General features: G+C 48.1%; 1 protein-coding gene across 1 annotated transcript; it reads left to right on the top strand.

Moving 5' to 3' along the window:
* The first annotated feature begins 10,391 nt into the window (after nucleotides 1-10,391).
* GORAB (golgin, RAB6 interacting) lies at nucleotides 10,392-24,638 on the top strand. Its single transcript, XM_077332253.1, has 5 exons — nucleotides 10,392-10,640; nucleotides 13,149-13,518; nucleotides 15,558-15,659; nucleotides 18,258-18,398; nucleotides 20,943-24,638. Exons 1-5 carry the CDS (start codon nucleotides 10,574-10,576, stop codon nucleotides 21,352-21,354), a joined length of 1,092 nt encoding a protein of 363 aa, XP_077188368.1. The 5' UTR covers nucleotides 10,392-10,573; the 3' UTR covers nucleotides 21,355-24,638.
* Nucleotides 24,639-26,009: the final 1,371 nt, after the last annotated feature.

Raw genomic sequence — 26,009 nt, 5'->3', positions numbered from 1 at the left:
TTTATTATATTTTTATACCGCCCTCCCTGGAGGCTCAGGGCGGTTTACATCAAACATATAAATAATACATGGAACAGTCTCCCACAGAGTAGTTGACTTTTGGAATAAGGGAATCACCTTGGTTTTTGTCATACTTCCTCTTAGAGGACACCAGGGATACCAGCCTCCAGGGAAGAACTGGAGATCCCCTGGAATTATAGCCCATTGCCAAACTACACAGAGATCAGATCCCCTGGAGAAAATAGATGGCTTGGAGGGTGGACTCAGTATCATTGTACCCAGTGAGGTCCCTGTCCTCCCCAGGCTTCATCTCCAAAGCTTCAGGAGTTTCCCAATCTGGATTTGGCACCCCCACCCCCTTATTCCTTGCTGGTGCTCGAGGGGGACCTGACCACCCTAGAGGCCACTGATCCCTTATCCTCTGTAGGGCTGTCTAGCTTCCCAGCAGCTGTCTATACATGTCACTATTCCAAGCAGTGAGAAGGGAAAAAAATGGCCATCCAGAAGTGACATAGGGTAGCTTTAGGATTCACCAGAAACTCTACTGAAGAGGGATTCCCCCCCCCCCCTGCAATTCCTAGAGCTACCCTATGTCACTTCTGGGTTTTCTTGGCTCCACATTTGTAGAAATTGTTTATTATATTTCAAGCCATTTTTGCATAGTTTTTTCTTTCGGTGTTTCCATAGCACTATACTCCACTGAGGTCCCGCCCCACTCCAAATCCCACCCACTCCTGGCTCCATCCCCCAAATCTCTGGGTGTTTCCCAACCCAGAGCTGGCAACCCTGGTCCCAGGACCTAACACATAGATAAGCCATGGTGAACTAGTAGGAAACTGATAACAAATTTGATTGGTTGCAGTCAGAATAATACTCTTTCTTTTCCTTACTTCAAATTTTGTGTCTTCCATGTTGCTTTTTATTTTAAACTCCTCCCATCCCAGAGACATGTGCTCTCTCTCTCTCTTATTATTATATGATGTGTTTGCAGTTTTGTTTGCAGCCAGGACTGCAATCCTATTATTATTTCTCATTACAACGAGAACATATAACAGTGAGAAATATATAATTGCCTACGGATTGCGGCTGCATTAAACCACTGCCAAATATGATATGATATATGCTGAGCTGTTCCTCTAAATGGTATGGTAATCTCTTTGTTTTAATGCACATGTGGATTTGCAGAGGTAATATGATGCACAATTAAACAAGTAGTAATAATGACAGTATTAATGTAGCATTAACATAGCACTAAACCTCAATTAAATTATAAGCTAAATATAAAAATATGGTTAAGATTTGGATGAGGTGGAGAACAGAAGAATCAGGTTGGGATTTGGAAGAGGAAGAGAGGAGAGGTAAATCTTGAGGCTTTTCAACTTTTAAAATATATCATCTAATACATGAAGTATGATGTCCAATACACTTTCCAATTGATATATAATGTATTTCTTTGCCTTTTTTCTGCATGATTAGTCTTTCCTTTGAAAATGCAAAAATATTATATATTTAAAAATGCAATCCTAAACAGAGCGTCATGTTTTGCAGTCCATTGATGTCAACGGGTTTAGTTGGGCTTCATTTTGCTTAGAACTACACTGGAAAACATTTTCACTTTTAAATGCTGTCGATAACCCAAATAGGGCTATTTTACCCCCAACGCGATCAATGATTTATTTTCAGTATAATCCTGAGAATTATATCCTTCTACACTCAACAACTTTGACAGACTTAGAAGGGTGCGACTTTGTCATTCAAACAGTAAAACAAGGTGAGGTTTGATAAGAAAGTACGTTCTGCATAAATATTTCCATTCCCCCCCCCCAATTCCCATTTCCTCCAGAAACAAACCCAGAAACCAAATTAATTTTTTCCACATGACATCAAAATTTCATGAAAACCTTTACATCACTTCTGACTACACGGAGGAAGCTGAAGATCAGGGAGTAGTTAGAAGCCGAAATCGTTACACCTGCAAACGATCAAAGTGAGAATCAGGTAGGCAGTCAAAGCAGACAGGCCGTAAAGCCAACGGGTAGACAGGTAGCATAAGGTAATCCGAGAGCAGCTCCGTCTGTAAAAGCTGTCCAGCCTGACCATCTTTGAAAGCATCATGCTACAGCGGTGGCACAATGAATCAGGATGCCTGGCTGGCTCCCGGTGTGAGGCTTGCATATTTAAGAAAGAAGAAAGCCCTTCCCCAGCCTTTCAATAGTGGCGCCTTTCCAATTAGTGTACGACAATCGCATTTTTCTTTTCACACGAGTGCTAGGCTCTGGGTGTTGCCCTTTTCTCTTGGCAGTCCTTAGCATCTGGTTACCTTTTCTTGTGAGAGGGTATTGCCATTTCGTCAATAGCGAGGCAAGCGGCCTTTGCCGTAACCGGGAACGACCCACTAGGAATATAATAAAATCAGAGTCCAGTAGCACCTTTGAGACCAACAAAGATTCATTCAAGGTGTGAGCTTTCGAGTGCAAGCACTCTTCCCTGCACTCGAAAGCTCACGCCTTGAATAAATCTTTGTTGGTCTTAAAGGTGCCACTGGATTCTGGTTTTATTGTGCTACTTCAGACCAACACGGCTACTCATTGGAATCTATCCACTAGGAATATCTTCACCTCAGGCACTTCAGGCAGTGGCATTGACTCAGTCGCTAATCTCCTGGCCTCCTTCAGGTGGCTGCTCTAGCGGCCTTTGTTGTCATGTTGTTAAAGCCACTTCAGAGTGCTTTTAAAACCGTGCCTTCTGTTTTACAGATTCCCAAGACTGTAAATCGGTGTTAACGTTTCGTCAGCTCACAGAGATGCTGAGACTTCTCTCAGACAGCTCTGGGCTCTCACAAGCAGATCTGCGTTACCTTAATGCTTTAGCCCAGGGGCAGTCAAATTGCGGCCCTCCAGAGGTCCATGGACTACAATTCCCATGAGCCCCTGCCAGCGAATGCTGGCAGGGGCTCATGGAAATTGTAGTCCATGGACATCTGGAGGGCCGCAGTTTGACTACCCGTGCTTTAGCCAATGACCCACCATAGTAGCCATTCTGGAATTTACTCACAACCAGTGTGGCAGTGAATTCCACTGGTCTGTCTGTCTGTCTATTAAATTTATTAACCGCCGCTCTTGGACTGGCTGGCTTGCGGCTGTTTACAAGAAGTTAAAACAAGAAAGCATAGTAAAACAAGAAAACATAGAAACAAGAAAGCATAGTGATTCCCCACAAACACCCTTCTCAGCTCAACTCCATGACCGCATCCCGATCCCCAATGTGAATGTTTAGATGGCTACAGCTGGTGAATGTTTAGATCAGGGGTAGTCAAACTGCGGCCCTCCAGATGTCCATGGGCTACAATTCCCATGAGCCCCTACCAACGGATGCTGGCAGGGGCTCATGGAAATTGTAGTCCATGGACATCTGGAGGGCCGCAGTTTGACTACCCCTGGTTTAGATGGTTACAGCTGGTAGGTGCTGGTTGGAGGAGGGGCCCAGCAGATCTTCCCTACCTTCCTCAACCAAACGCCTGGTGGAAGAGCCCCTTCCTGCAGGCCATGGAACTGTGATAGTTCCACAGGACTGTGATAGTTCCACAGTTCCGACAGGGCCTGTAGCTCTTAGAATCATAGAATCATAGAGTTGGAAGGGGCCACACAGGCCATCTAGTCCACCCCCCTGCTCTACGCAGGATCAGCCCAAAGCATCCTAAAGCATCCAAGAAAAGTGTGTATCCAACCTTTGCTTGAAGACTGCCAGTGAGGGGGAGCTCACCACCTCCTTAGGCAGCCTATTCCATTGCTGAACTACTCTGACTGTGATATTTCCCCCCTGATATCTAGCCTATATCGTTGTACTTGTAGTGTGCGTCCTTTCCTCTGCAGCCAATGGAAACAGCATCCTGCCCTCCTCTTCCGGGAGCTCATTTCACCAGGTAGGGGCCAGGACCGAAAAGGCCCTGGCCATGTGGGCCGGGGATCACCAACCTATTCACAATTGGGCACAAGGAGTTAGACAATCCCTCACGCTTAACGGCTTCAGGGAACGTACCCCGTATGTCTAAGTTCTAACGATTCATGGCTTGGGACTCGGAAGGAGCTAAGAGGGGTCTTTAGTGCACCCCCTTTTATTTGTTTCTGTCGCAGACTCCGAATCGTCGTGCAAAGATGCAGGGCTCAACAGCACTACCGGACTAACAAGACCACTTCTGTGCAGGGTTGAGCCAGAACCCTACCCCCCCCCCCTCCTTTTTGTGGCTTTCCCTGGAGAAGAAAAGCACAAACCTGGCACAGGCACCGAGCTGTCTTCACGAGATTCTTTCCCTTTGCCGAGGCCTTTTCCTAATCACACATTCTCTGCACAAGCTCCTTTTGTTCGCAGCCCGTGAGCTAACCTCCATGTTGCGGCGGCTGCCCAGATGTTCCCTATCAAACTCCGAGCCATGCCAGCAAACTTTTGGCACACATGAAAGAAGACTGAGTAATAGGCCTCCACAAATACCTTCTCTCCCTCCTTCCCCCCCCCCCACTTCCCCACCCCGTTTCTGCAAGTATTTTAAAATGCTAATGGGTTCCACTCTGCTGCAATCTCCCCCCCCCACCCGCCACCCCCCCCCCAAAAAAAAAGCCGGAGGGCTGAGTCATGTGAGTGTCCAGCAAATTAACAGTTAAGGTCTATGAGGCGCCTCAGTGCTGCAATGCCTGAGGGTTTGTCTGGAGTTCTCTAACCTTGAACCGCTGCTGTCACTCGCTTTCCTAGTAATAGCTTTCCAGTGGCTGAGCCAAAAATGCCCTGGCGTTTTTTGGGTGGGTTTTTTTCCTTCTTCTTCTTCTTTGCTTTCCAAAAGGAAACTGAGCTCAACTCGTCTGCAAGGCAAATGCCATGTTTCCCCCTGGCTTCTAGGACTGCAGGAGATGATGTTGACACGGGGCCCGGTTCCTTCGATATCTTGCAAACTACCTTTTTTGGGTCCCCCCCCCCCGCCCTCCTCTTTTCCTCCCCCCCCCCCTCTCTAGAAAGTCAGGAAAACAAATGAAGCAGAACGCCCTGTTGACAGCCCCGTTCCAAACCAGCCATGTTATGGTTCGGGTAAGAACGTATCGTGGGGTTTATGACCCTATAAGAAGATAGCGCTTGGATGGCCGATGGTTAGAACTTTGGAAAATAATCCTGCTTGACAGGTTAACGGTCTGATCATTTCCATAAGTTTTCACTTGAGGGGGGACACACCTTGCCTTGAATCTCACAAGACTGTTCCAATACCATGCAAAAAATTTTAAGAGCCATCCAACTTGGTCTGCCTGTCTTATTAGGCAAATCCCCGACTGCTCAAAACAGGGGTGGCAGATTTGAACCCGTACATCTCATCTTGAACCATTCTGCTGCCTGGTGGGGTTTTTGGATTTCTTACATATATACCCTATCCTATCAATATCCCTTAAGAGCTCAGGTTCTAAGGGTAAAACCAGATGTACGTTATTTGAGCTACAACCTTGCTGTGGATTCTCACACACCCTTCCCATTTGGATCAGATGTCTCTCTTCGTGTATATAAAGACAGGGTCCGGCCTCCCTGGGAATAATGTGTGCTCTTGTGATCACCATATCTCCATTAGGATACTGCCGAACTGGAAAAAAGTACCCAGGAGGAAAACCAAGGGGAGGGGATTGGAGCCCCTCTCCTGAAAAGAAAGGCAAGCGACTCTTTTCAATTTTGGGGGGGGGGCAGCTAAGGGGACAGATGACAGAGGTTTGTAAAATTATGCAGGGGTGGAGGAAAGTGGATGGGGGGATATCCCCCCACCCCTCCATATTACTAGAATTTAGGAGTGGCCAGTGGAATTGTGGAGAACAGGTTCAGGAGAGACAAAAATGAAACATTCCATTCCTCAATGAGTAATCAAACTCTGAGAGTCACTGCCAGCAATGGTCCCTGGCACAGACAGCTTTAAAAGAGGGTTAGACAGACAAATGGAGGAGGGGTCCCTCAGTGGCTACTAACCATTATGGCCTGTATGGCCCCTTCCAGCTCTATGATTCTCAAGTCCAGTAATTTGTTGTTGTTAGGTGCGATGTCGTGTCCGGCCCATCGCGACCCCGTGGACGATGATCCTCCAGGCCTTCCTGTCCTCTACCATTCCTCGAAGTCCATTGAAGTTTGCACCCACTGCTTCAGTGACTCCATCCAGCCACCTCATTCTCTGTCGTCCCCTTCTTCTTTTTTTTGCCCTCAATCGCTCCCAGCATTAGGCTCTTCTCCAGAGAGTCCTTCCTTCTCATGAGATGGCCTCAAATACTTTGGCCAGTAATTAGAAATACAATTTTTACAGGGAAAAAAATAGAAGCTTCTTCCTTGTGCTTTGTCTGTATACTTCCAAGGTGGTTAGGTGCATTCAAACATTCTGGATAGTTTTAGCCAACCACTTGTCTACTCTCTTAAGATACATCTGCAAGCCTTATTCAGGAGGGTTTCCCCTTGTTACCACTCTAGCTTAGCTGCATTTTGTCTTACTGGGAATCTTTGCTGTTAGAGTCATATGTTATCATCATCAGCTTAGTGATTGACTCCAAAGGTGGTTTACTAAATTATAATTGCAATCCACGTGCCTTAGTACGCAAGGCAAATTATATCAATAATAGGTAAAGGTAAAGGTATCCCCTGTGCAAGCACCGAGTCATGTCTGACCCTTGGGGTGACGCCCTCTAGCGTTTTCTTGGCAGACTCAATACGGGGTGGTTTGCCAGTGCCTTCCCCAGTCATCACCGTTTACCCCCCAGCAAGCTGGGTACTCATTTTACCGACCTCGGAAGGATGGAAGGCTGAGTCAACCTTGAGCCGGCTGCTGGGATTGAACTCCCAACCTCATGGGCAGACAGATTCAGACAGCATATCGCTGCCTTACCACTCTGCGCCACAAGAGGCTCTTCATATATCAATATCAATATCAATAATAATGTGTGCTAAAAATGTGTTTTGTTGCTGCTGCTTTCAGGGGTGCAGCAGCCTTAATACCCAAGTTAGATTCAAGTGGGTAGCTGTGTTGGGTCTGAAGCAGCACAATTTCCATTGGACTCCGATTTTGTAATTCCCAAGTTACTTATTCAGACCAAATCTGTACCTGTGACTCAAGTAAATTGTTAGGAATTGCAAATTAAGAAACTGGAAACCAATTTCAGGCTTGTCCACTGCCTATCACCTTGTGCATTGCTAGTCAGAATGCCTCTCAAATCGCCATCGGCATTCTGGGGGGGGAAACACACACACCTGTCTTCAACCTCACATAATAATCTTCTCTAAGGTAAGGTATTTGGCCCATTTTAAAGGCAGCTGTCTGCTGTTTTGCTTGTTTGATCATTATTCTTCCTGTTTCATTGTTAGGCAGCAGGGGCTAAGCACTTAAGGACATTAAGCAATGAAGGTTGGAAATTTATATTTTCAAGCAGTCACTGATTGTCCCCACCATGCCGTCAGTCAGCTTGGTGTAGTGGTTAGGAGTGCGGGCTTCTAATCTGGCGAAGTGCGTTTGATTCCCTGCTCCTCCTCCACATGCAACCAGCAGGGTGACCTTGGGCTCACCACTGAGAAAGCTGTTCTGACCAAGCAGTTATATCATGGCTCTCTCAGCCTCATCCACCTCACAGGGTGTCTGTTGTGGGGAGAGGAAAGGGAAGGGGATTGTAAGCCACTTTGAGACTCCTTCAGGTAGAGAAAAGCAGCATATAAGAACCAACTCTTCTTCTTCACTTGGTCTCATTAGGCACGCAGAATAATTAGGGCTGCAATCAATTAATGCCCACATATCTGTATAGTTGCCAGGGGAGGGGGGATACCTGGAGATTCTAGGGTGGAGCATTGGGAGGGCAGGGTTTGGGGAAGGGAAGGACTGCAATGGGGTATAATGCCACGGAGTCCACCTGCCAAAGCAGCTTTTTTCTCCAAGTGAATTGCTCTCCCACTTAGAGACCAGTTGTAATAGCAGGAGATCTCCAGCCACCACCAGGAGGTTGGCAACTTATCTGGGACAAAGTCCTCTTGAACACCATTGTGCTAGCAGGCCTACAGAGGACTGGGCTGTGGCAGTGGTAGAAAGGGTCGTCAAGCTACGACGACCTTATAGGCGTTTTGAGAAAAGAGACGTTCAGAGGTGATTTGCAGTGGCTCGCCTCTCTGCCAAATGCCGGCTCCAGTCCATTTCAAATCCTAATTTAATATGTCATTGCCAGCCAAACAAACTTACCAGTGCAATTGTGCTCATGCCCAGCATCCAACTAAGCGGTATGAAACAGTTAGGCATGCTCAGTTAACACCCACCCAGGTTACAGATCGCTGAGGCATTCACAAAGCCTACGTACCTGCTTCGCACGGGTAGCAGCGCCAGTCAGGCCTAATTTCGATGGAGCTCCAGCGTGGCAAAAGAGCTGCCATGTACAACTCTCACGTTTAAGCCATGCTGCAACCAGTGCAAAGTAGGTATGTACATGCTTAGTTTGCATTCCAGAAAGCCATTTTCTCTAGGGAGAACTGATCTCTGTAGTCTGGAGTTGAGCTCTAATTCTGGGGGATCCTCAGGTCCCACCAGGAGGCTGGCATCCCTAGATCCAAGCCTACCCAGCAACCATTGTCACATAGCATCAACTTGAAAGGAGACCTAAGATTAGTTGTAAATGGAAGAAGAAGAGTTGGTTCTTATATGCCACTTTTTGCTACTCGGAGTCTCAAAGCAGCTTACACTCGCCTTTCCTTTCCTCTCCCCACAACAGACACCCTGTGAGGGAGGTGAGGCTGAGAGAGCCCTGATATTACTGCCCGGTCAGAACAGCTTTATCAGGGCTGTGGTGAGCCCAAGGTCACCCAGCTGGCTGCATGTGGGGGAGGAGTGCGGAATCAAACCCAGCTCACCAGATTAGAAGTCCGCACTCCTAACCACTACACCAAGCTGGCTCTTGAAGGTTGGGAAGGGTTGTGTCATTCCCAACAATATCTTTTTGCAGGACAGGATAAAGCCAGAACAGGCTGGAAGAGGCATTAAACAAACAAGAGAATCACAAAAAACAGTGAGATGCATTACAGACACTTGAGAACAATATTTTAGAAATGAAAAGGTGGAAATCCCACACCTTTATTAACCGGGCCAAAAAGGCTCCGGGACATCCCAGAACAGGCCAGAAAAGGCATTAAATATGTGTACAGTAAAAACAATAACAGTGGGATGCATTACAGACTACCAAGAACAATATGTTAGAAATGAAAAAGTGGAATTCTCACACCTTTATTAACCCTTTCCAGGCCAAACTGCCTCCGGAACACCCTGGAACAGGCCGAAATAGGCATTAAAAAAAATTATTGCAAAAAACAATGGGATGCATTACAGACACTCAATGTTTTAGAAATAAAAGGTGGAAATCCGGCGCCTTTATTAACCCTTACCAGTCCAAAATGCCTCTGAAATGAAAAAGTGGAACTCTCACATCTTTATTAACCCTTTCCTTGTTTAATGCCTGCTCCAAGCAGTTTTTACCCTGTCCCTCTTTTTGCTGTCCTTAAAATGTGTATGATCCAGGTACTTTATGTAGGTTGGCCTCTCCCATTCCCAGCATCTCTCCCCCCCCCTTCCTTGGGAAATTCCTGAATATTTTTTAGATAGTTCCTAGAGTGGAACTTCGATTTCTCCTAGTCCCTATGGTATACAATAAATTCAGCCTTCCAAAATTGCAGTTTTTCTCTAGGAGCACTACAGACCTCAGCAGTCTGAGACTGTTTTAATAGTGCAAGAACCTCCATCCCAACCTGGAGGTTGGCAAACAGAGCTTCACCTCTCTTTTCATAAATAAGGATCCATTCGCCCTCCTCGAATCATTTTGAGAAATCTGGAAACCAGAATGACGTATTATTATTATTATTATATCTGTTACCCGCCACCCCAAAAGGCTTTTGAGGCTTATATGCTTAAAATAAATAAAAACAGATTATCACTGCAGGGGGATGCCAGCCTCCAGATGTAAGGTGACAGATTGTCCCACTTTTGGAGGGACATCTGGGGGTACCTGGCAAATTGTACTGATGTTGAAATTAAAATATATATATTACAATACTATTTTTTGTGTTCTATGCATTCTATGCAACTTTTTGTTGCTTTATATAGACCAAATTTTTAATCAAGAACACCCCCCCTCCCCAGTCAATGGTGTCCCGCTTTACCAGTGTTAAAATCTGGTCACCTTATCCAGGTGGGACCTGGGGATCCCCTGGAATTACAGGCCATCTCCAGACTACAGAGATCAGTTTCCCTGGAGGAAATGGCTATTTTGGAGGGTGGTCTCCATCGCACTCTGCTCCACTGAGGTCCCGCCCTGCCCCAAATCCCGCCCACTCCCGGCTCCACCCCAAAAGGCTCCCGGCCTTTCCCAACCCAGAGCTGGCAACCCCATTCCTGCCTTCTCCCCGCCCCAGCCGTCTGGTCTGCGTCTCCATGGCGACCCACTAGGCCTCGCAAGCCGGGCCAGGCCCCGGCGGGCCTCGGCGTCTCGCAGCTCCGGGGGCGGAGTCGGAAACGTGGCAGCGGAAAGCGGGCCGGCGCGAAGGTGCCATGGCCGGGGACTGGGCCGGCTTCTCGGAGCAGGAGCTCCGGACGCTACAGGGAAGGCGCGGCCCAGGTAATCCCGGCCCGGGGGGGGGGGGCGTGCAGAGGCGGCGGGACCTGCTCTCGGGCATGGGGACCGGATCCCCCGCAACTCTTCCTCGAGAGGAAGGGCGCCGGGGCCGCTCGGAGGCCGGGATTAGCCTAGCTGGGACGGAAGTGCGAGAGTCATGCATAAATGCGAGAATCGTGCATAAATATCCCCCCCCCCCGCGCCTCCTTGCAAATTTGCAGTGAATGCTAATCCCCAAAGCGGGGGGGGGGGGTGAGTTCTCTGTCCCCCAGCGGCCATCCAGACGTGCACTGGGAGTTCCGTGCATGGGTCTGTCTGCCAGAGCCTCAGTTGCTGGGGATGCCAGCCTCCAGGTGGTACCTGGGGAGCCCCCGGGATGACAGCTCACCTTCAGACCACAGAGATCAGTTCCCCTGGAGGAGGGGGCGGACTCTGTAGGATTGTGCCCCCACTGAAATCCCTGTTCCCCCCAGGCTCCACTCCCAAATCTTCAGCAATTTCCCAACCTGGAACTGGAAACCCTACCCCCCCCCAAAAAAAAAAACCCTCTCTTGCTAGTGGCAACCCTATCCTCAGATCCAAGTGCAGGAGGGGAAGGGGCTCTTGTGTGTCCCACTAAATAAAACCAAGCCCCATTTGTCCTTTCCAGGCCCCATTCCTAAGGAAAGCAACCCTGCAAGGTGCCTTGGATCAGCTGTGCTTTGTCAGCCTAGCCCTACCTCGCAGAATTGTTGTGAATGAATAAAATGGAGAAGTGAAGAACTCTCTATGCCTCTCTGAGCTCCTTGACGGAATGATAGATTTGAAATGTTCTTTGTAATTAAGTATTGCCATCCCCAGGTTGTTTTTATTCCCGCTGGGGAACCCTCAAAGGATGGCGGGGGAAAGTGAAATTGTTCCTTGCTCCCTTCCTGGTTGTCCTTCAAATTGCACACACACAGTAATCTGGAAAGCAATCATAGGGCGATGTGTGGTGGGTAGTTCTGCCCTGGCCAGCCACACTAGGAACTGCTTCTTGTTGTCCAAGTCCTCAGTTGCAGCGAACAAGCCTAAACTTGCTAAGAAGGTCATGTCTATAAAGGAAATATAGCCATAGTTTAAGGATATGGTTCAGCAGTGTGCTTTTATAAAGGAAACAGGACTGTAGTGTGTGCTACTGTTTACTTTATGTATCATCTTGCTTTTACTGCACGGTCTTCTACTTTTGTAATCTCATTTCCTGCACTGCTTGAATGTCGTGTCTTGTCCTGGACGTTTGTATGCATTGTTTTCTGTTTTGTAAAACTAGTCTTACTGCATTGCTTTCTAGATGTCTAATGTTGTTTTATTCCACTGTTTCTTGTATAGTAATCCGCCTTGAATCTGCAAGAAAGGTGGGCCATGAATAAACAAGAAATTGCACATGAGAGAGCAAAAGGACTGGGGGGGATGTGAGAGAAGAGTAGAATATTTGCTACTGTTGTGTTGTTCTCTTAGTAGGGATGGCCCAGACTAGCCTAAGCTTGCCGAATCTCAGAGTTGATCCCCGTTAGTATTTGGATGGGAGACCACCCAGAAATATCAGGGTCACTGAGCAGAGCCAGGCAGTGGCAAACCACTTTTAAAGGTCTCTGGCCTTGAAAAACTCTTGAGGGGGTCACCAGAATGCGACTGTAGCATGACAGCATTTTGCACTGTATATATTTGCCCTATATTTAAAAATGCTGGTCGCCACTTTGGGAAAAGAAGGTGAATTTCCTCCAGACCAGGCTGACCAGGGATTCTGGTTTTTTTTTTTTTGGGGGGGGGGGGAAGGATGGCATCATCTGGACATGGATTTGGGGGCACTGTGGGTGAGCAAGTAGTAAATCCCCTGCATTCTGCAGTGGGTTGGACTAGATGACCCTGGAGGTCCCTTGCTTACTCTATGATTCTATCCCAGGGCCGTGACCAGAATTGGCCCAGGCTAGCCCAATCTCCTCAGATCTCAGTAGCACAGTAGGGTGGGAAGCCAGTAATGAATTCCCTGTTTGTTTGTTTATATTTATAATAACTGGGATTATATAGGGCTCCACTCTGCAAATGGGCTCAGGGCAGTTTACAATACAATAAAAATGTCAATAAAACGACAATTAAAGCATCAATAAAGCCATGACCAATACTAATAACGACCCAATCTCCCACCCCCAGCCATCTCCATTCACTGTCAGTCTGTTCATTTGTTGCTGAAATTACCAAGTTGGGGGGAGGAGATGGAAAAAAGGGTGTGAGGGCAGAAAGAAAGAAGAAAAGAGGAAAGAGGTGATTATGGAGAGGCAGGAAGTGGCATGACTTCTCTTGTCTCAAAACCCTATGGAGTTATCATAAGGCACCTGCACTTTTCCACCACCCCAGTTTGACTTGGGGGGCGTGTACCAGTTTGACTTGGGGCATGTTTCTTTTTTCAACTTTCTCGTACCTCTTCTAGTATTGCATGAAGGTAGTGTTCCACAGATAATCAGAGGGTCATTTAAGCTCATTTTTTTAATATAGAACTATCAGAACCACCATGTGACCTGCAGCATCACCCATCACTTGCGAACCAGAGTCGGCAACAGCAGCAGCGCAAGAAGGCCGGGCAGCAGCGACGCAACAGACCAGAAGCGCAGGATGGAGCAGTCTTGCCACCGCCAGAGCAGCGGCTTTCGGCACCCAAGCTGACACCCTCTTCTCCCCAGACGTCTGTGCCGCCAGTCCAATGTCCATCAATCAGAGAGCAGTGCAGTGCCAGAAGTCAGGGGGTACAGCCTGGACTTGAGAAACCTGGTCATGCCGGACCTCGGAAACCTTCCAACGGGGATGAAAGAATCCAGAATCACTCTGCAGAGCCGAGCCATGACCCAGTGAGAAAGAAAATGGAATTGTTAGTAAGTCTAATAAACCTGCAGAAATGGTGTCGTTCCTTCCAAAGCGATGGGCAGTTTGCATAGCAATCTGGGAGGCTTGTAGCTTTTAGGATGATGCCTGGCAGCAAGACTGGGTCTGGAAATACTTGGAGTCTTGGGGGATGGAGCTGAGAATGGGCAGGATTTGCGGCAGGGAGGGATCTTAGTGGAGTAGAATGCTATGGAGTCTACCACCCCAAAGCAGCCATTTTCTCCAAGGGTCTTTAGTCTGGAGATCCCACCCAGGGACAGGCATCCCTACAACAAGACCTGCCCTGGACTTGCAGGGGTATCTTCCTTTGACTGAAACAAGCCAGAAGCAAGTAGCTGTTACAGACACCAGGCGAGGACATGCCCAAAACAGGTAGGATGGGTGGCAGATGCTGGGTTCCATAAGAAGAATTTGGCGGCTGGGGGATCTCAGTCACATTATCAAGCCCTTCCTGGGAGAGGAAGCAACCTAGGAGGCAGCTGCAATTCAGATGGGTCTTCAGGACACTTCTGGTTGGGTGAAGGGGAGGTGATGGGTTCTCCATCTTTTTATCAAATTTTTAAACAGTGGCTGGCTAGCCATCTGACAGAGAGGCTCTGTGAAGGCAAAGGGGTGGCAGGTTACAGTAGTTAAGCAATTGGGATGTGAGTGTCCTGCATAGTGCAGGGGGTTGGACTAGATCAGTGGTCCCCAACCTGCGGGCCGCGGCCCGGCGCCGGGCCGCAAAGGCCATGGCGCCGGGCCGCGGCTCCCTCTCCCCGCCCCCCCCCCCCCCGCAGTAAAAAACTTCCCAGGCCGCAAGCTTGCGGCCCGGGAAGCTACTTACTGCGAGAGGGCGGGGAGAGGGAATCAGGGCCGGGCCGCGCCCGCGCAGCCCGCGGGTGCGGCCCGATCCACGGGTGCGGCCCGCGGGCGGGCGCGGCTCGCGGGCGCGGCCCGATCCGCGGGTGCGGCCGGGCGCGGCTCGCGGGCACGACCCGATCCGCGGGTGCGGCCGGGCGCGGCTCGCGGGCGCGGCCCGCGGGCGCGGCCGGGTGCGGCCCGATCCGCGGGCGCGGCCGGGCGCGGCTCGTGGGCGTGGCCTGCGCGGTCCCTGCGGGCGCGGCCCAATGCCCTGCCGGTCCCCAGCCTAATAAAGGTTGGGGACCACTGGACTAGATGACCCAGGAGGTCCCTTCCAACTCTATGATTCTAGGGGAGGAGCAGGCCAGGGTTCGGGATTGGAAAGGTAGCTTGTTTAAGGAGGATCTGCTGCAGGTTAAGGAAGGTGAAGCATCTCAGTCCTCCACTACAGTTGCTCAAATGGAATACAGAGATAAATGGTACTGACCATGATGGACTGGTGGTCTGATTCAATAGAGAGCATCAGGGCCATGAGTGTGTGTCCGTGGGTGTTTGTGTAGAGACGTTTTCAAATCATTCAGGTGCTGCAGAAGCTACTGCAGGAGATGTTCCTGAGTGAGCAAATTGTTTAAGTGTAGTGGTTAGGAGCACGGACATTTAATCTGGTGAGCAGGGTTTGATTCCTGCTCCCCCACATGCAGTCAGCTGGGTGACCTTGGGCTCGCCACAGCACTGAGAAAGCTGTTCTGACCTAGCAGTAATATCAGGGCTCTCTCAGCCTCACCTCCCTCACAGGGTGTCTATTGTGGGGAGAGGAAGGGAAGGCAAATGTAAGCCCCTTTGAGACTCCTTCTGGTAGAGAAAAGCGACATATAAGAACCAACTCTTCTTCTAATCTGGAGAACCGGGTTTGATTTTCCACCCCGCTTCTTCCTCATGCAACTGAATCGGTGACCTTGGGGCAGTCACAGTTCTCCTAGAGCTCTCTCTGCTCCACCAACCTCACAAGGTTTCTGCTGTGGGGAGAAGAAGGGTAGATGATTGTACACTGTTTTGAGCCTCCTTCAGGTAGTAAAAAGCAGGGTTAAAAAAAACCCCAGCTGTTCTTCTGTGGGTTAATCCAGATCCTGAAGAAAAATAAAGACAGTTCCTTGTTTCCTGTGCTTTTTTGTCAACATGTAGGCAAGAGAAGTCTCGTTGGGAGGTCCTTCAACAGGAACAGAAGCTCATGGAAGAAAAGAACAAGCGCAAGAAAGCTCTCCTAGCCAAAGCAATTGCAGAAAGGTACGGGGGCTCTTTTGTAATCTTTGGGCAAAACCCAGTGATGCGATTCCAGTACTGTGTTGCTAGATCTGAGCGAGCTTTGGCTTTCTCATTTCTTCAATACACTCAGATAAACGCATATTGCATGGGGCTATTAAGATGGAATCTATTAATTAACTTCTGGAAGACTCAAGCATTCAAACTCCGCTCTCTTTGGAATAACTTGGTCATAGGGAACTGGTTGAAGAACCGCACCCAAAGAGTAGTTGTTAATGGCATTTCAACTGATTGGAGGGAGATGTCCAGTCGGGTGCTACAGGACTTGGTTCAAGGCCTTTGACTTGCATTTGTATCCTGCTGTGAGGTCAATCCGTGATCTGCTAATTTTGCGAAGTCAAAAATCGTGGTGCTTGCGAAGAGGTTTTAATTGGCATGTTGCAGATAAATGGTATTGAGCAAGTAAAACATCATAAATACATGGGAGTATATTCTCAGTACAATAATGGTCGGAAAGAACAGCAGAAACACGCAATTAATTTGGCCAAGTGAAGTACATTTGTGGATGCACATTTAAGTTTATGGGGAAAGGTGGTCAAGTGACACTTGTGGCCATCCGTGTTTTCAATAATAAATCGATACCCCAGCTACTTTATGGGGTTCTTGTTTGGATGAGTGCTTTCTGCCAATGTGTTGTGCAAATCCAGGCGATGTTTCTGCATTGCATTTTGGGGGGACCCTGTTTTGTATTGGCTGCTCAGACACGTGTTTGGAGACTAGAGCTGGATGCTTCAGCCTGAAATTCCAGCTACGACTCCATTTCAGGGCAGAATCGCCTAGCTGTGTGCTGTGCATACTGTCTGATTCTTTCCCAACAAACAGGTCACGTTTAATTCTGCGGAAAATGCAGTCTGCTGGTATCTCTCTCAGTCCTCTATGTTAAAAGAACCTTGAATCTTTCGATTATTGAGGTAGAGCCTTTGGGATATTGAAAAGCAAACTCTCTGCTCTTTAGCAAGCGGGACATGCTCTTCGCTAATGTTTAGTATCTCACTTGATCACGGGGCTCTGGTATCCTATTTTTCACTCTTGACATCTCCGCAAATACGACAAGCTTTTATTTTTGGGAAGGTTTGGAAACGTTCCCTATCATGAAAGATTTTTTCCTCATAGGATCAGGAAACCTGAATCGGTAACCCATGTTTTGCTTTATCGTGAGCTTTACATCAAACGGTGGGATTTTTAAAACTAGCCTTCTTCTGCGCATGTTTCATGGATAGCCTGATGTGAGGCGTGTTTTATGTCTCCTGTCAGAACTCTTATATTTCTCAGTAACAAGGTGTTTTGGTTAGTAACCTGGGTTAGTGGTTAAGAGCGGGGGCTTGTAATCTAAAGAGCCAGGTTTCATTTCCTGCTCCTCCTCCACATTCAGCCCCCTGGGTGACCTTGGGCTAGTTACAGTCCTGTTAGAGCTGTTCTCCTAGAGCTGTTCTGTCAGAACTCCCTCAGCCTCAGGTCTGTCAGACCTGCAGTTTGGCCACCCCTGATGTAGTGATTAAGAGCGGCAGACGCTAATCTGGAGAATCAGGTTTGATTCCCCACTCCTCCACATGCAGCCAGCTGGGTAACAGTTTTCTTTGAGCTCTCTCAGCTCCACCCACCTCATGGGGTATTTGTTGTAGAGAGAAGAAGGGAATGGAATTGTAAGCCCCTTTGAGACTCCTTGGGGTAGTGAAAAGCAGGGTATGCAAACCAACTCTTCTAATTGCTATAAAGACTTGGGAGCATAAGGTAAAATCCTCTGGTGGGGAATTTCCCCCTTTGCAAATTTAAAATTGCATTTGTTTTCTTTCCTTTTCTTATGTCTGTATCCTATGCTAGGAAAGTTACTGGAAGGAACCCTTCAGAAAGTGATGCTGCTGATCATGGAGAAGGGGAGGAACATGCAGGCACTTTGCCTGTACATTTGCACCATGCAGACAACTTGGAAGCTGCATAGAGCTGGGGCCAGAGTTCTTGTACTTGCTTTTCTCTACCCTTGTCATGAGTCACTGTGCAGATGGATTGCTTGCACAAGCCTAACAGTCTTGTTAAAAACCTCAAGTGTGTGTCACCAAATATTTCACAACTGAAGATCAGATTCATGTTTTTGAAATAAATCTAAAGCATAGGTTCTCTGATCTTTTCTCTGCAGCCCCACTGCTAGTCTGCCCTACCCAAAGAGAGCCAGTGTGGTGTAGTGGTTAAGAGCAGTGGACTGTAATCTGGAGCGCTGGGTTTGATTCCCCACTCCTCCACATGCAGCCAGCTGGGTGACCTTGGGCTGTTCTTTCAGATCAGGGCTCTCAGGGCTCTCTCAGACTCACCTGCTTCACAGGGTGACTGCTGTGGGGAGGAAGGGAAAGGCATTTGTAAGCCACTTTGAGACCCCTTTGGGTAGTAAAACGCAGGGTATAAAAAACCAGATTCGCTCTCTATTAAGCTGTTCCTCCATACTTACAATTGAAGAAAAACCCAGTGCTAACAAACCTTTCAGTAGCTTTAAGAAGCCAAAACTCCCCACCCCCAGGACGGTTCGTAATTGCAGTGTGTCATAGATATATTTCCCTGTTTCTTCCCCAGGTCCAAACGAACGCAGGCCGAAACGGTGAAACTAAAGCGGATCCAGAAAGAGCTCCAAGCGCTGGACGATTTAGTGTCCGCTGACGTCGGAATTCTGAGAAACCGGATCGATCAAGCGAGCCTGGAGTACTCGTGTGCTAGGTAAGAGTGGAGCAGAGAAGAGCAAACTGCAGGGATTCCCAGAGGACCCAGACATCAGCTTTGGGGTGGACGAGAGGCAAGAGTACTGTTTGTGCCAAGTCTGTTTGTAGGGTATTTTTTAAAGAAGCTTTGTTTGTGGTTCCCTATTACCCTCATGAAATGTTTTCTTGCCGGCATGTGTCTTCATCCCACTTGGGTTTATTCCCTGCCCAGGCTACTTGCCAGCTCAGCTCTCTCATTGTCTGTCAATATTCCTTATAGGCTGTCGTTCCTTATTGGGGAAGGGCTGTGGCTCAATTGGCAGAGCGTCTGCTTGGCATGCTCTATCCTTGCCATCTCCAATGAGGAGAGAGAGAAGAAGAAGGGCTGGGGTTTTTATGTCCCGCTTTTCATTAACCAAAGGAGTCTCAATGCATCTTACAAACCCCTTTCCCTGCCTCTCCCCACAACAGATGCCCTGTGAGCTGGGTGGGGCTGAGAGAGCTCGTAGAGAACTGTGGGTAGCCCAAGGTCACCCAGCTGACTGCTTGTGGAGGAGTGGGGAATCAAACCCGATTCTCCAGATTACAGTCTGCCGCTCTTAATCACTACATCAGGGGTGGCCAAATTGCGGCTCTCCAGATGTCCATGGACTGCAATTACCATGAGCCACGGGCTCTTGGGAATTGTAGTCCATGGACATCTGGAGAGATTCAGTTTGGCCACCCCTGCACTACACCAAGTTGGCTAACGTAGTGGGCGATGTGAAAGACATCTGCTTGAGGTCTCGGAGAGCCATTCCCAATTTGAGCCAACAACTACTGACCTTGATAGATTGATACAAAATAAGGCACCGTCATTTGTTCCTAGCCTTTATCCTTTGTGACACCACAAACCCAACTGTCACATGCAGTTTAGGGAGACAGGCGTGCTGTTGAGCATACATCAGCTGTGACTGAACCCTACCCAGAACCAGCAGCTCTCTACGGCACGAGTTATGACCTATCTAATTCATGCAGGGAAGATTCAGTCCCGAAGCCCCTCTTCTGAAAGGAGGATTTTTTGGGCGGTTCCCAACTGACTCACTCAAGCATCTGAACGAAGAAGCCAAGTTTGGCTGGCCCGAGGTGGAATTCATTGAGATGATTCATTGAGAAAAGCCTGCTGTCTCTTTGTGACTATTGCTGTCCCTTGGCCATAGACTGGCAAGCTTGGCTCAATGGCTTTTGCAGTGAAAGAGCCACCTGTAAGAGCTTTGCCCTGGTGCCTGGGCAGCATTTTGGTAATGCCTGGGTCGTTGCGGAACAGACGGCCCTCGCATGACTGTCCTAAGCAGAATAATAATACTTTAAGTCAATGGACTCAGAAAGGTGTAACTCTGTTTACGGTCACACTGGCAGGGTGTTTTCTGCAGACGTTGAACTCAAGACGGACTGTGTTATATCGATGCATTTCCGGCCTGCCCTGCCCAAAGGCAGCGGGCTAGTATAAGCAAGTAAAAAAACAACAACCCAGGTACAGAATCAGCTTGATTAATGTCTTTGGGGAAATCGGAATGGCCCTAGGAAATACAGTGATACGAGGACGGGTTGAAGGAAGCCGACAAGATTTGTAAAGCCAACAGGACTTGCCATTCTGCCCCTTCTGGCGAGGCCAAGAGAAGTGGGCGGGGCAAACCCACAGGGCTGGATAAACTGCAGCCCTCCAGATGTCCACAGACGACAATTCCCATGAGCCCCTGCCAGCAGCATGCTGGCAGGGGCTCATGGGAATTGTCGTCTGTGGACATCTGGAGCGCCGCAGCTTGGCCACCCCTGTGAAGAGGGTGCTTGCAAGAGCTGGATGCTTCTCTGCCTTCATGTGTGAGCACAGCGCTTCCTGGAGCAGAGTGGCACCTTTTGGGTTCCCCTGTGTGTGTCTGGGGTTCATGGCCCGTGTTCAGGCATTGTTTTTCCATACCTGTCACACTTTGGCGTACTCCTGCTTTGCAGATTCAGTCAGTCATTTCTGCAAGTCTGTGTCACCAAAATCAGCACTGCACCTCAGGAACTGGCAGATGCCTGGAATCTGGCACACAGTTGAGGTTCCAGATTCAGGGTCTGCAAGAAGAAAGGAGGTGTGCCCTTCCTCTGATCATCCCAGGATTTGGGGGAGTGGGGAATATAGGTGTAATAAAAGTATACCTAAGGTCACTATAGAAAGGGCAATGCATTGCAGATGGCAGTAATCCCTGATGCCTGAGCCCATGAAAAAGAAGACAAGTGGGTTTTTTTATACCCCGCTTTTCACTACACGAAGGAGACCCAAAGCGGCTTGCGTCCCCCTTTCCTTCACAACAGACATCCTGTGAGGTAGGTAGGGCTGAGATAGCTCTGAGAGAACAGCTCTAAGAGAACTGTGACTAGCTTCAGGTCACCCAGCTGGCTGCATGTGGAAGACTGGGGAATCAAACCCAATTCTCCAGATCAGAGCCTGCCTCTCTTTTACCCGCTGCACCACTCTGGCTCTCCAGGATGCCTGACCCCAATTCTCGAAAACCCACCGTATTCTTTCCTTTTGTTTCAGGAAGCGTTTCGATAAGGCCGAGGCGGAGTACATCGTCGCGAAGCTGGACCTCCAAAAGAAGACGGAAATCAAGGAGCAGCTCACGGAGCACTTGTGCACGATCATCCAGCAAAACGAGTCGCGCAAGGCCAGGAAACTGGAGGAGCTGATGCAGCAGCTGGAAGTGGTGCTGGACGAGGAGAACCTGGAACTGGAGATTGAGGTGGAGCAGATGCTGCTGCAACAGGAGAGAGGCGCCCTCGGGCAGGCAGCCCCGTCGCAGGAGCCTGTCCCTGTCAGCGCGGAGGGGGTGGCCCCCCAGGGTAACAGCCAAGAACCCGAGAACAAAAGCCCCCATGCCGGGGGTACAGAACAATTACCGGAACAGCCGGCAGATTCTTGTGCTGGGAGCCAGGGCACTGTGACAACATAATTGGCTCTCGCATCCCAATAGAGAATCTGGACTCATTAGTCCTACAAGAATTATAATTTAAAAAACATGTAGCCCAAAACATCTCCAGGATCTATCTTGTAAAAGTTGCCTCGCGAGCTTTATTTCTGATAAGATCCTGGAGGTATCTGGGGCCGAATGAAAGGTTAATTCTTGCCGAACCGATTTGCCCGGATTCTCAATTTGGATGCGAGAGCAAACGATCTCAGTACGGATAGTAGTGCAACATTTCTCTGCCTCTGGTGCTGCTTAGCTGATGATTTAGTATTATTTATCACATGGCGTGTGTTGTTTAGCCAGGAGATCCGAGGTCCGTCTGGCAGCCAGGCAAGGGGCCGTCAGAGGTGGTTGGCCATTGGCCTGCCTCCACATCATCATGCCCCCTAGTGTTCTTTAGAGGAACTACCACCCCAATCCTTGGAGGTCTCCCCTCTAAATACTAGCCAGGGCTGGCCCTGCTTAGCTACTGAGATCTGACAGGATCGGGCTTGCCTGGGCTAACAAGGCCGGGACTGCTTGACTGATGAAGGTGACACCGAACCAGCAGTTCCGACCTTCAAATGGGATACGGGATACAGATGACAACCTCTCTGCTGTTCCTGGAGAAGTGATGGTTTGCAAAGATACCCGAATCCTGGAACCCAGTAAAGGAGCATCTGGTATGCACCATTCTCTGCTTCACCTGTATGGCTGGAGAACTGTGGTCCTTCACTTTCCCATCCTCCAGCAAGGATGCAGCATCGTCATCGCATGCCTCCCCTATCCTCCTCCCCCACTGGAGCCGCAGGTTTAAAAAATGGGGCCATAAACGGCTCTCCAGACAAAGCAACTTTTATTTTTCTACATATATTCATGATACACGCATTTGAATTGCAGATCTCAGGCATTCGCTCAATGAGACCTTTGTACCTGATGGCCGTCGGCCAACTCCTTCATGTTAGCATTGATTCCCCGCTTGCCGGGCAAGGCTTTTTCTTAAGAGCCGGGGGGAGAAATCTTTGGGTTTGGGATTTTTATGCCCAGAGCTGTCGCAATTCCATCATATGCAGGGAGAATGGGCTGTATAAAATCTCTCAGCTTCCAAATGTCCCTCCCTATTCCCACTCCCCTACCTCTTGCAAAAGATTTGTGAATGGCCATAAAGGAAGAGATGTCCATGCTCCGATTCTGAATTACGGGTTTAGAGCAACCTTTCTCAATCTTTTTACCATTGAGGACCCCCTGAAACGTTCTTCAGGCTTCAAGAAGCCCCGGAAGTGATGTCAGCAGGCCACATGTTCCTTTCACACTCCCGGAAATCACATGTCACCAGAAGTGACATCACCAAGCCACTCCCACCAGATGTGACATCATGCTCCATTGCCCCCTGTGGCCCAACACAAGACTTACACTGCTGGGCTGGGAACAGGGCTGGGGGAAGCATCCGTTGCTCCATCAGCCCCCATCATCCCACCCACTCCCACGCAGTTAAATTAAAATGAGAGTACCCACCTCTCTGGACTCCGGCTGCTACCACATATGATGAGCCTCAGCCAGCAAGTATTTTTCTAACCCCTCCAGGCCTATCATTGGCCATTTTTTTGGTCATATCACCCAACAATGTTTTTAAACAAATATTAAAAAATTAAGTATATATTTTTATTTATATATATATATAAGAATAAAGAGAAAAGAACAGAATGGAAAAAGAATAAGCATACTTACATGGTTGAATACGTGTTTCCCCCTGTACCCCCAATCCCCTCACCCCTGAGATCCATCTTCACTCGAAATCTAGTTTCTATTAAAAAAAAATAATTAACTCTCACCCAATTGGCAGAATCCTTGCAGGGCTTTCAAAGACAAAGCCAACATCTCGAATTGGGCTTGAGAGTGGATTGGTAGCCGGTGTAACTGCTGTAGTACCAGGGGCATCTGTTCCAGAGAACTGGCCCCAACTAGTTCTAGCTGCAACTTCTGAACACTTTTCAAGGGTAGCCCCATGTAGAGCACATTGCAACAGTCCAGTCTAAATGTAACTAAGGCGTGGATCATGGTGGCTAGAGCTGACTGTCCTGGGGACAGACACCGTTGACACCTACGCAGGAGTTGAGCAAACACCAGCCACCTGGTTTTCTAAGGCGACTGCGATGTCAGACAGCACTCCCAAGCTGGTTTTTGAAGGGGGGAGTATAATTTCATCTCCAAGGCTGAGACCTGAAGTCCCTGGTATGCGTTTCTAACACAGAGAAACATTTGGCTTGTCAGGATTACGTTTCAGTCTGTTAACCTCTGAAAGCTAAACTTGAGTGTCAAAAACACAAGATGTCATCGTCCTGTTGTATAATGCAGTAGTCAGACCGCACCTGGAGTCCTGTGTGCCATTCTGGAGGCCTCACTTGAAAAAGGACATGGGCCAAATGGAGAGGGTGCAGAGGAGAGTGATCAGGACGATCCGGGGACAGGGGATCAAGCCCTAGGAGAAAAGGCTGAGGGACTTGGGAATGTTCAGCCTGGAGAAAGGGAGGCTGAGAGGGGACAAGATGACTCTCTTTAAGGATTTAAAAGGTTGTAACTTAGAGGATGGGGTCGCGATGGGTCGGACACGACTTCGCACATAACAACAACTTAGAGGAGGGCAGGAAGTGGTTCCTGTGGGCATCAGAGGATAAGACCCACAGAAATGGCATTAAACTACATGTAGGATGGTACTGGCTAGAAATCAGGGGGGGAAATCAGAGCAGCTCAGCAGTGGAATCAGCTGCCTTAGGAGGTGGTGAGCTCCCCTTCACTGGTGGTCTTCAGACAGTGGCTGGACAGATCCTTATCTTGGATGCTTAAGAATGATCCTGCATTGAGCAGGGGTTGGATTAGATGGCCTGTTTGGCCACTTCCCACTCTATGATTTTATGGTCCAGCCCTTGACACCAAACATCAGTTCAGGACATCACCAGCATCCTGGGAATTAGAAAAGATAGGTGTATCAACCACATATATGACAGGAGGTCAACATATGTTTTATTGGCTGGTGGTTCCACAAAAGCTTTGAAAAGGCAGAATTTTATTTATATTTTAATTTATATTTAATAATCTCTAATCTAATCTCCCCTTCCCTTTTTTTGTGTTGTTACTGATACTGATAGCAAAGCTCGTTCAAAGTTATTCCACCGGTGGACTACATAAAAATAACACAATTCTGAATTCACTTAGCAACTGGGATCTATTAAATTACAGCATTAATTTAGATCAGTTGTACTCAATAAAACACATCTGTATTTAATGGGAAATGCTGGCAGCAAATGGGACAGATAATTGAAGGAGCCCGTTCTTACCTTTTTCTATTCTTTTTTTCTTTTCTTTTTTCTAACGGGCAAATAATGTTAAATGTCAAGCCAACATGTAGCCGTTATATGATTTGTTTATAGAACGGAAGATGAATTTGTGGAAAGTTTTATACCCGACTTCCTTTTGCTGAATAAAATTCTTATTTAAAATTTTATTAAAAGTCTAGCAAAAAACGTGTTACGATGGTTTATGAAGAAAATCTGTCGGAGAGCGGCTGGCCTGCTGAAATTCTCTATTCAATATAATTAGATTAAGCACTTAGGTAGAGTAACCATCTTCAAGTACTTGAATGACTGTCACATCATAGAGCAGGGGTAGTCAAACTGCAGCCCTCCAGATGTCCATGGACTACAATTCCCAGGAGCCCCTGCCAGCACTTGCTGGCAGGGGCTCCTGGGAATTGTAGTCCATGGACATCTGGAGGGCTGCAGTTTGACTACCCCTGTCATAGAGGATGGAGCAGAGTTGTTTTCTGTTGCCCCAGAAGGTCACACCAGAACCAATGGGTTGAAATTAATTCAAAAGAATATTTAGCTAAACACCCGGAAGAAGTTCCTGACAGTTCCTGAGCCGGTTACCTAGTGGAACAGGCTTCCTCAGGAGGTGGTGGGCTCTCCTTCAATAGAAGTTTATAAGCAGAGGCTAGATAACCATCTGACAGACATACTGATGGGTGGGCTGGAAGGGATGTGTCATTGACTCCTGTGGCCTTTCCTTGCATACTTAGTGAATTGCTGATCACCACTGTGGGATGGTAGGTGAATTTTCTCCAGGCCACGCTGGATTCTGGAGATTTTCTTTTGGGGGGTGTGTGGGGGGAACACTTGAGCATGAAATTGGGGTCACTGTAGGTAGGCAGGTAGTGATGAGTTCTTGCATTGGACTAGATGACCCTGGAGGTTCTTTCCAACTCTGTGATTCTATGATCCTATACTAGCCTGGAATGAAGATTCTTTTAAAGTGAAAAAGAGCACATTGCACCATATCATACGTTTTAAATACTACCATTTTAAATAAAATCAAGTAAAATGGACTTTTTAATGAGATGGTCTCTGGGAGTTTTTTCAGTGTAAAAAGACCAGCAGGAAAAGAGAAAATGTTATGAGGGTGAATAATAAGGTGTAAGATTGGTGAGTTTTATATTTAGCGTGTATTACCCTGACCTAAGGCAGCAGACATGCAGTCTGCCCATGAGGCTGGGAGTTTGATCCCAGCAGCCGGCTCAATGTTGACTCAGCCTTCCATCCTTCTGAGATCAGTAAAATGAGTACCCAGCTTGCTGGGGGGGTAAACGGTAATGACTGGGGAAGGGA

The sequence above is a fragment of the Paroedura picta genome, chromosome 4 (genome assembly GCF_049243985.1).
Source record: "Paroedura picta isolate Pp20150507F chromosome 4, Ppicta_v3.0, whole genome shotgun sequence".
NCBI lineage: Eukaryota > Metazoa > Chordata > Lepidosauria > Squamata > Gekkonidae > Paroedura > Paroedura picta.
This window is presented reverse-complemented; position numbering and strand designations above follow the sequence as displayed.

Bases quoted from the DNA above. Each gene is read 5' to 3' on its own strand.
- GORAB (XM_077332253.1), top strand. From the start codon at position 10,574: ATGGCCGGGGACTGGGCCGGCTTCTCGGAGCAGGAGCTCCGGACGCTA. The intron at 10,641-13,148 runs GTAATCCCGGCC...TTTTTAATATAG, and splicing joins ACAGGGAAGGCGCGGCCCAG to AACTATCAGAACCACCATGT. The intron at 13,519-15,557 runs GTTAGTAAGTCT...GTCAACATGTAG, and splicing joins GTGAGAAAGAAAATGGAATT to GCAAGAGAAGTCTCGTTGGG.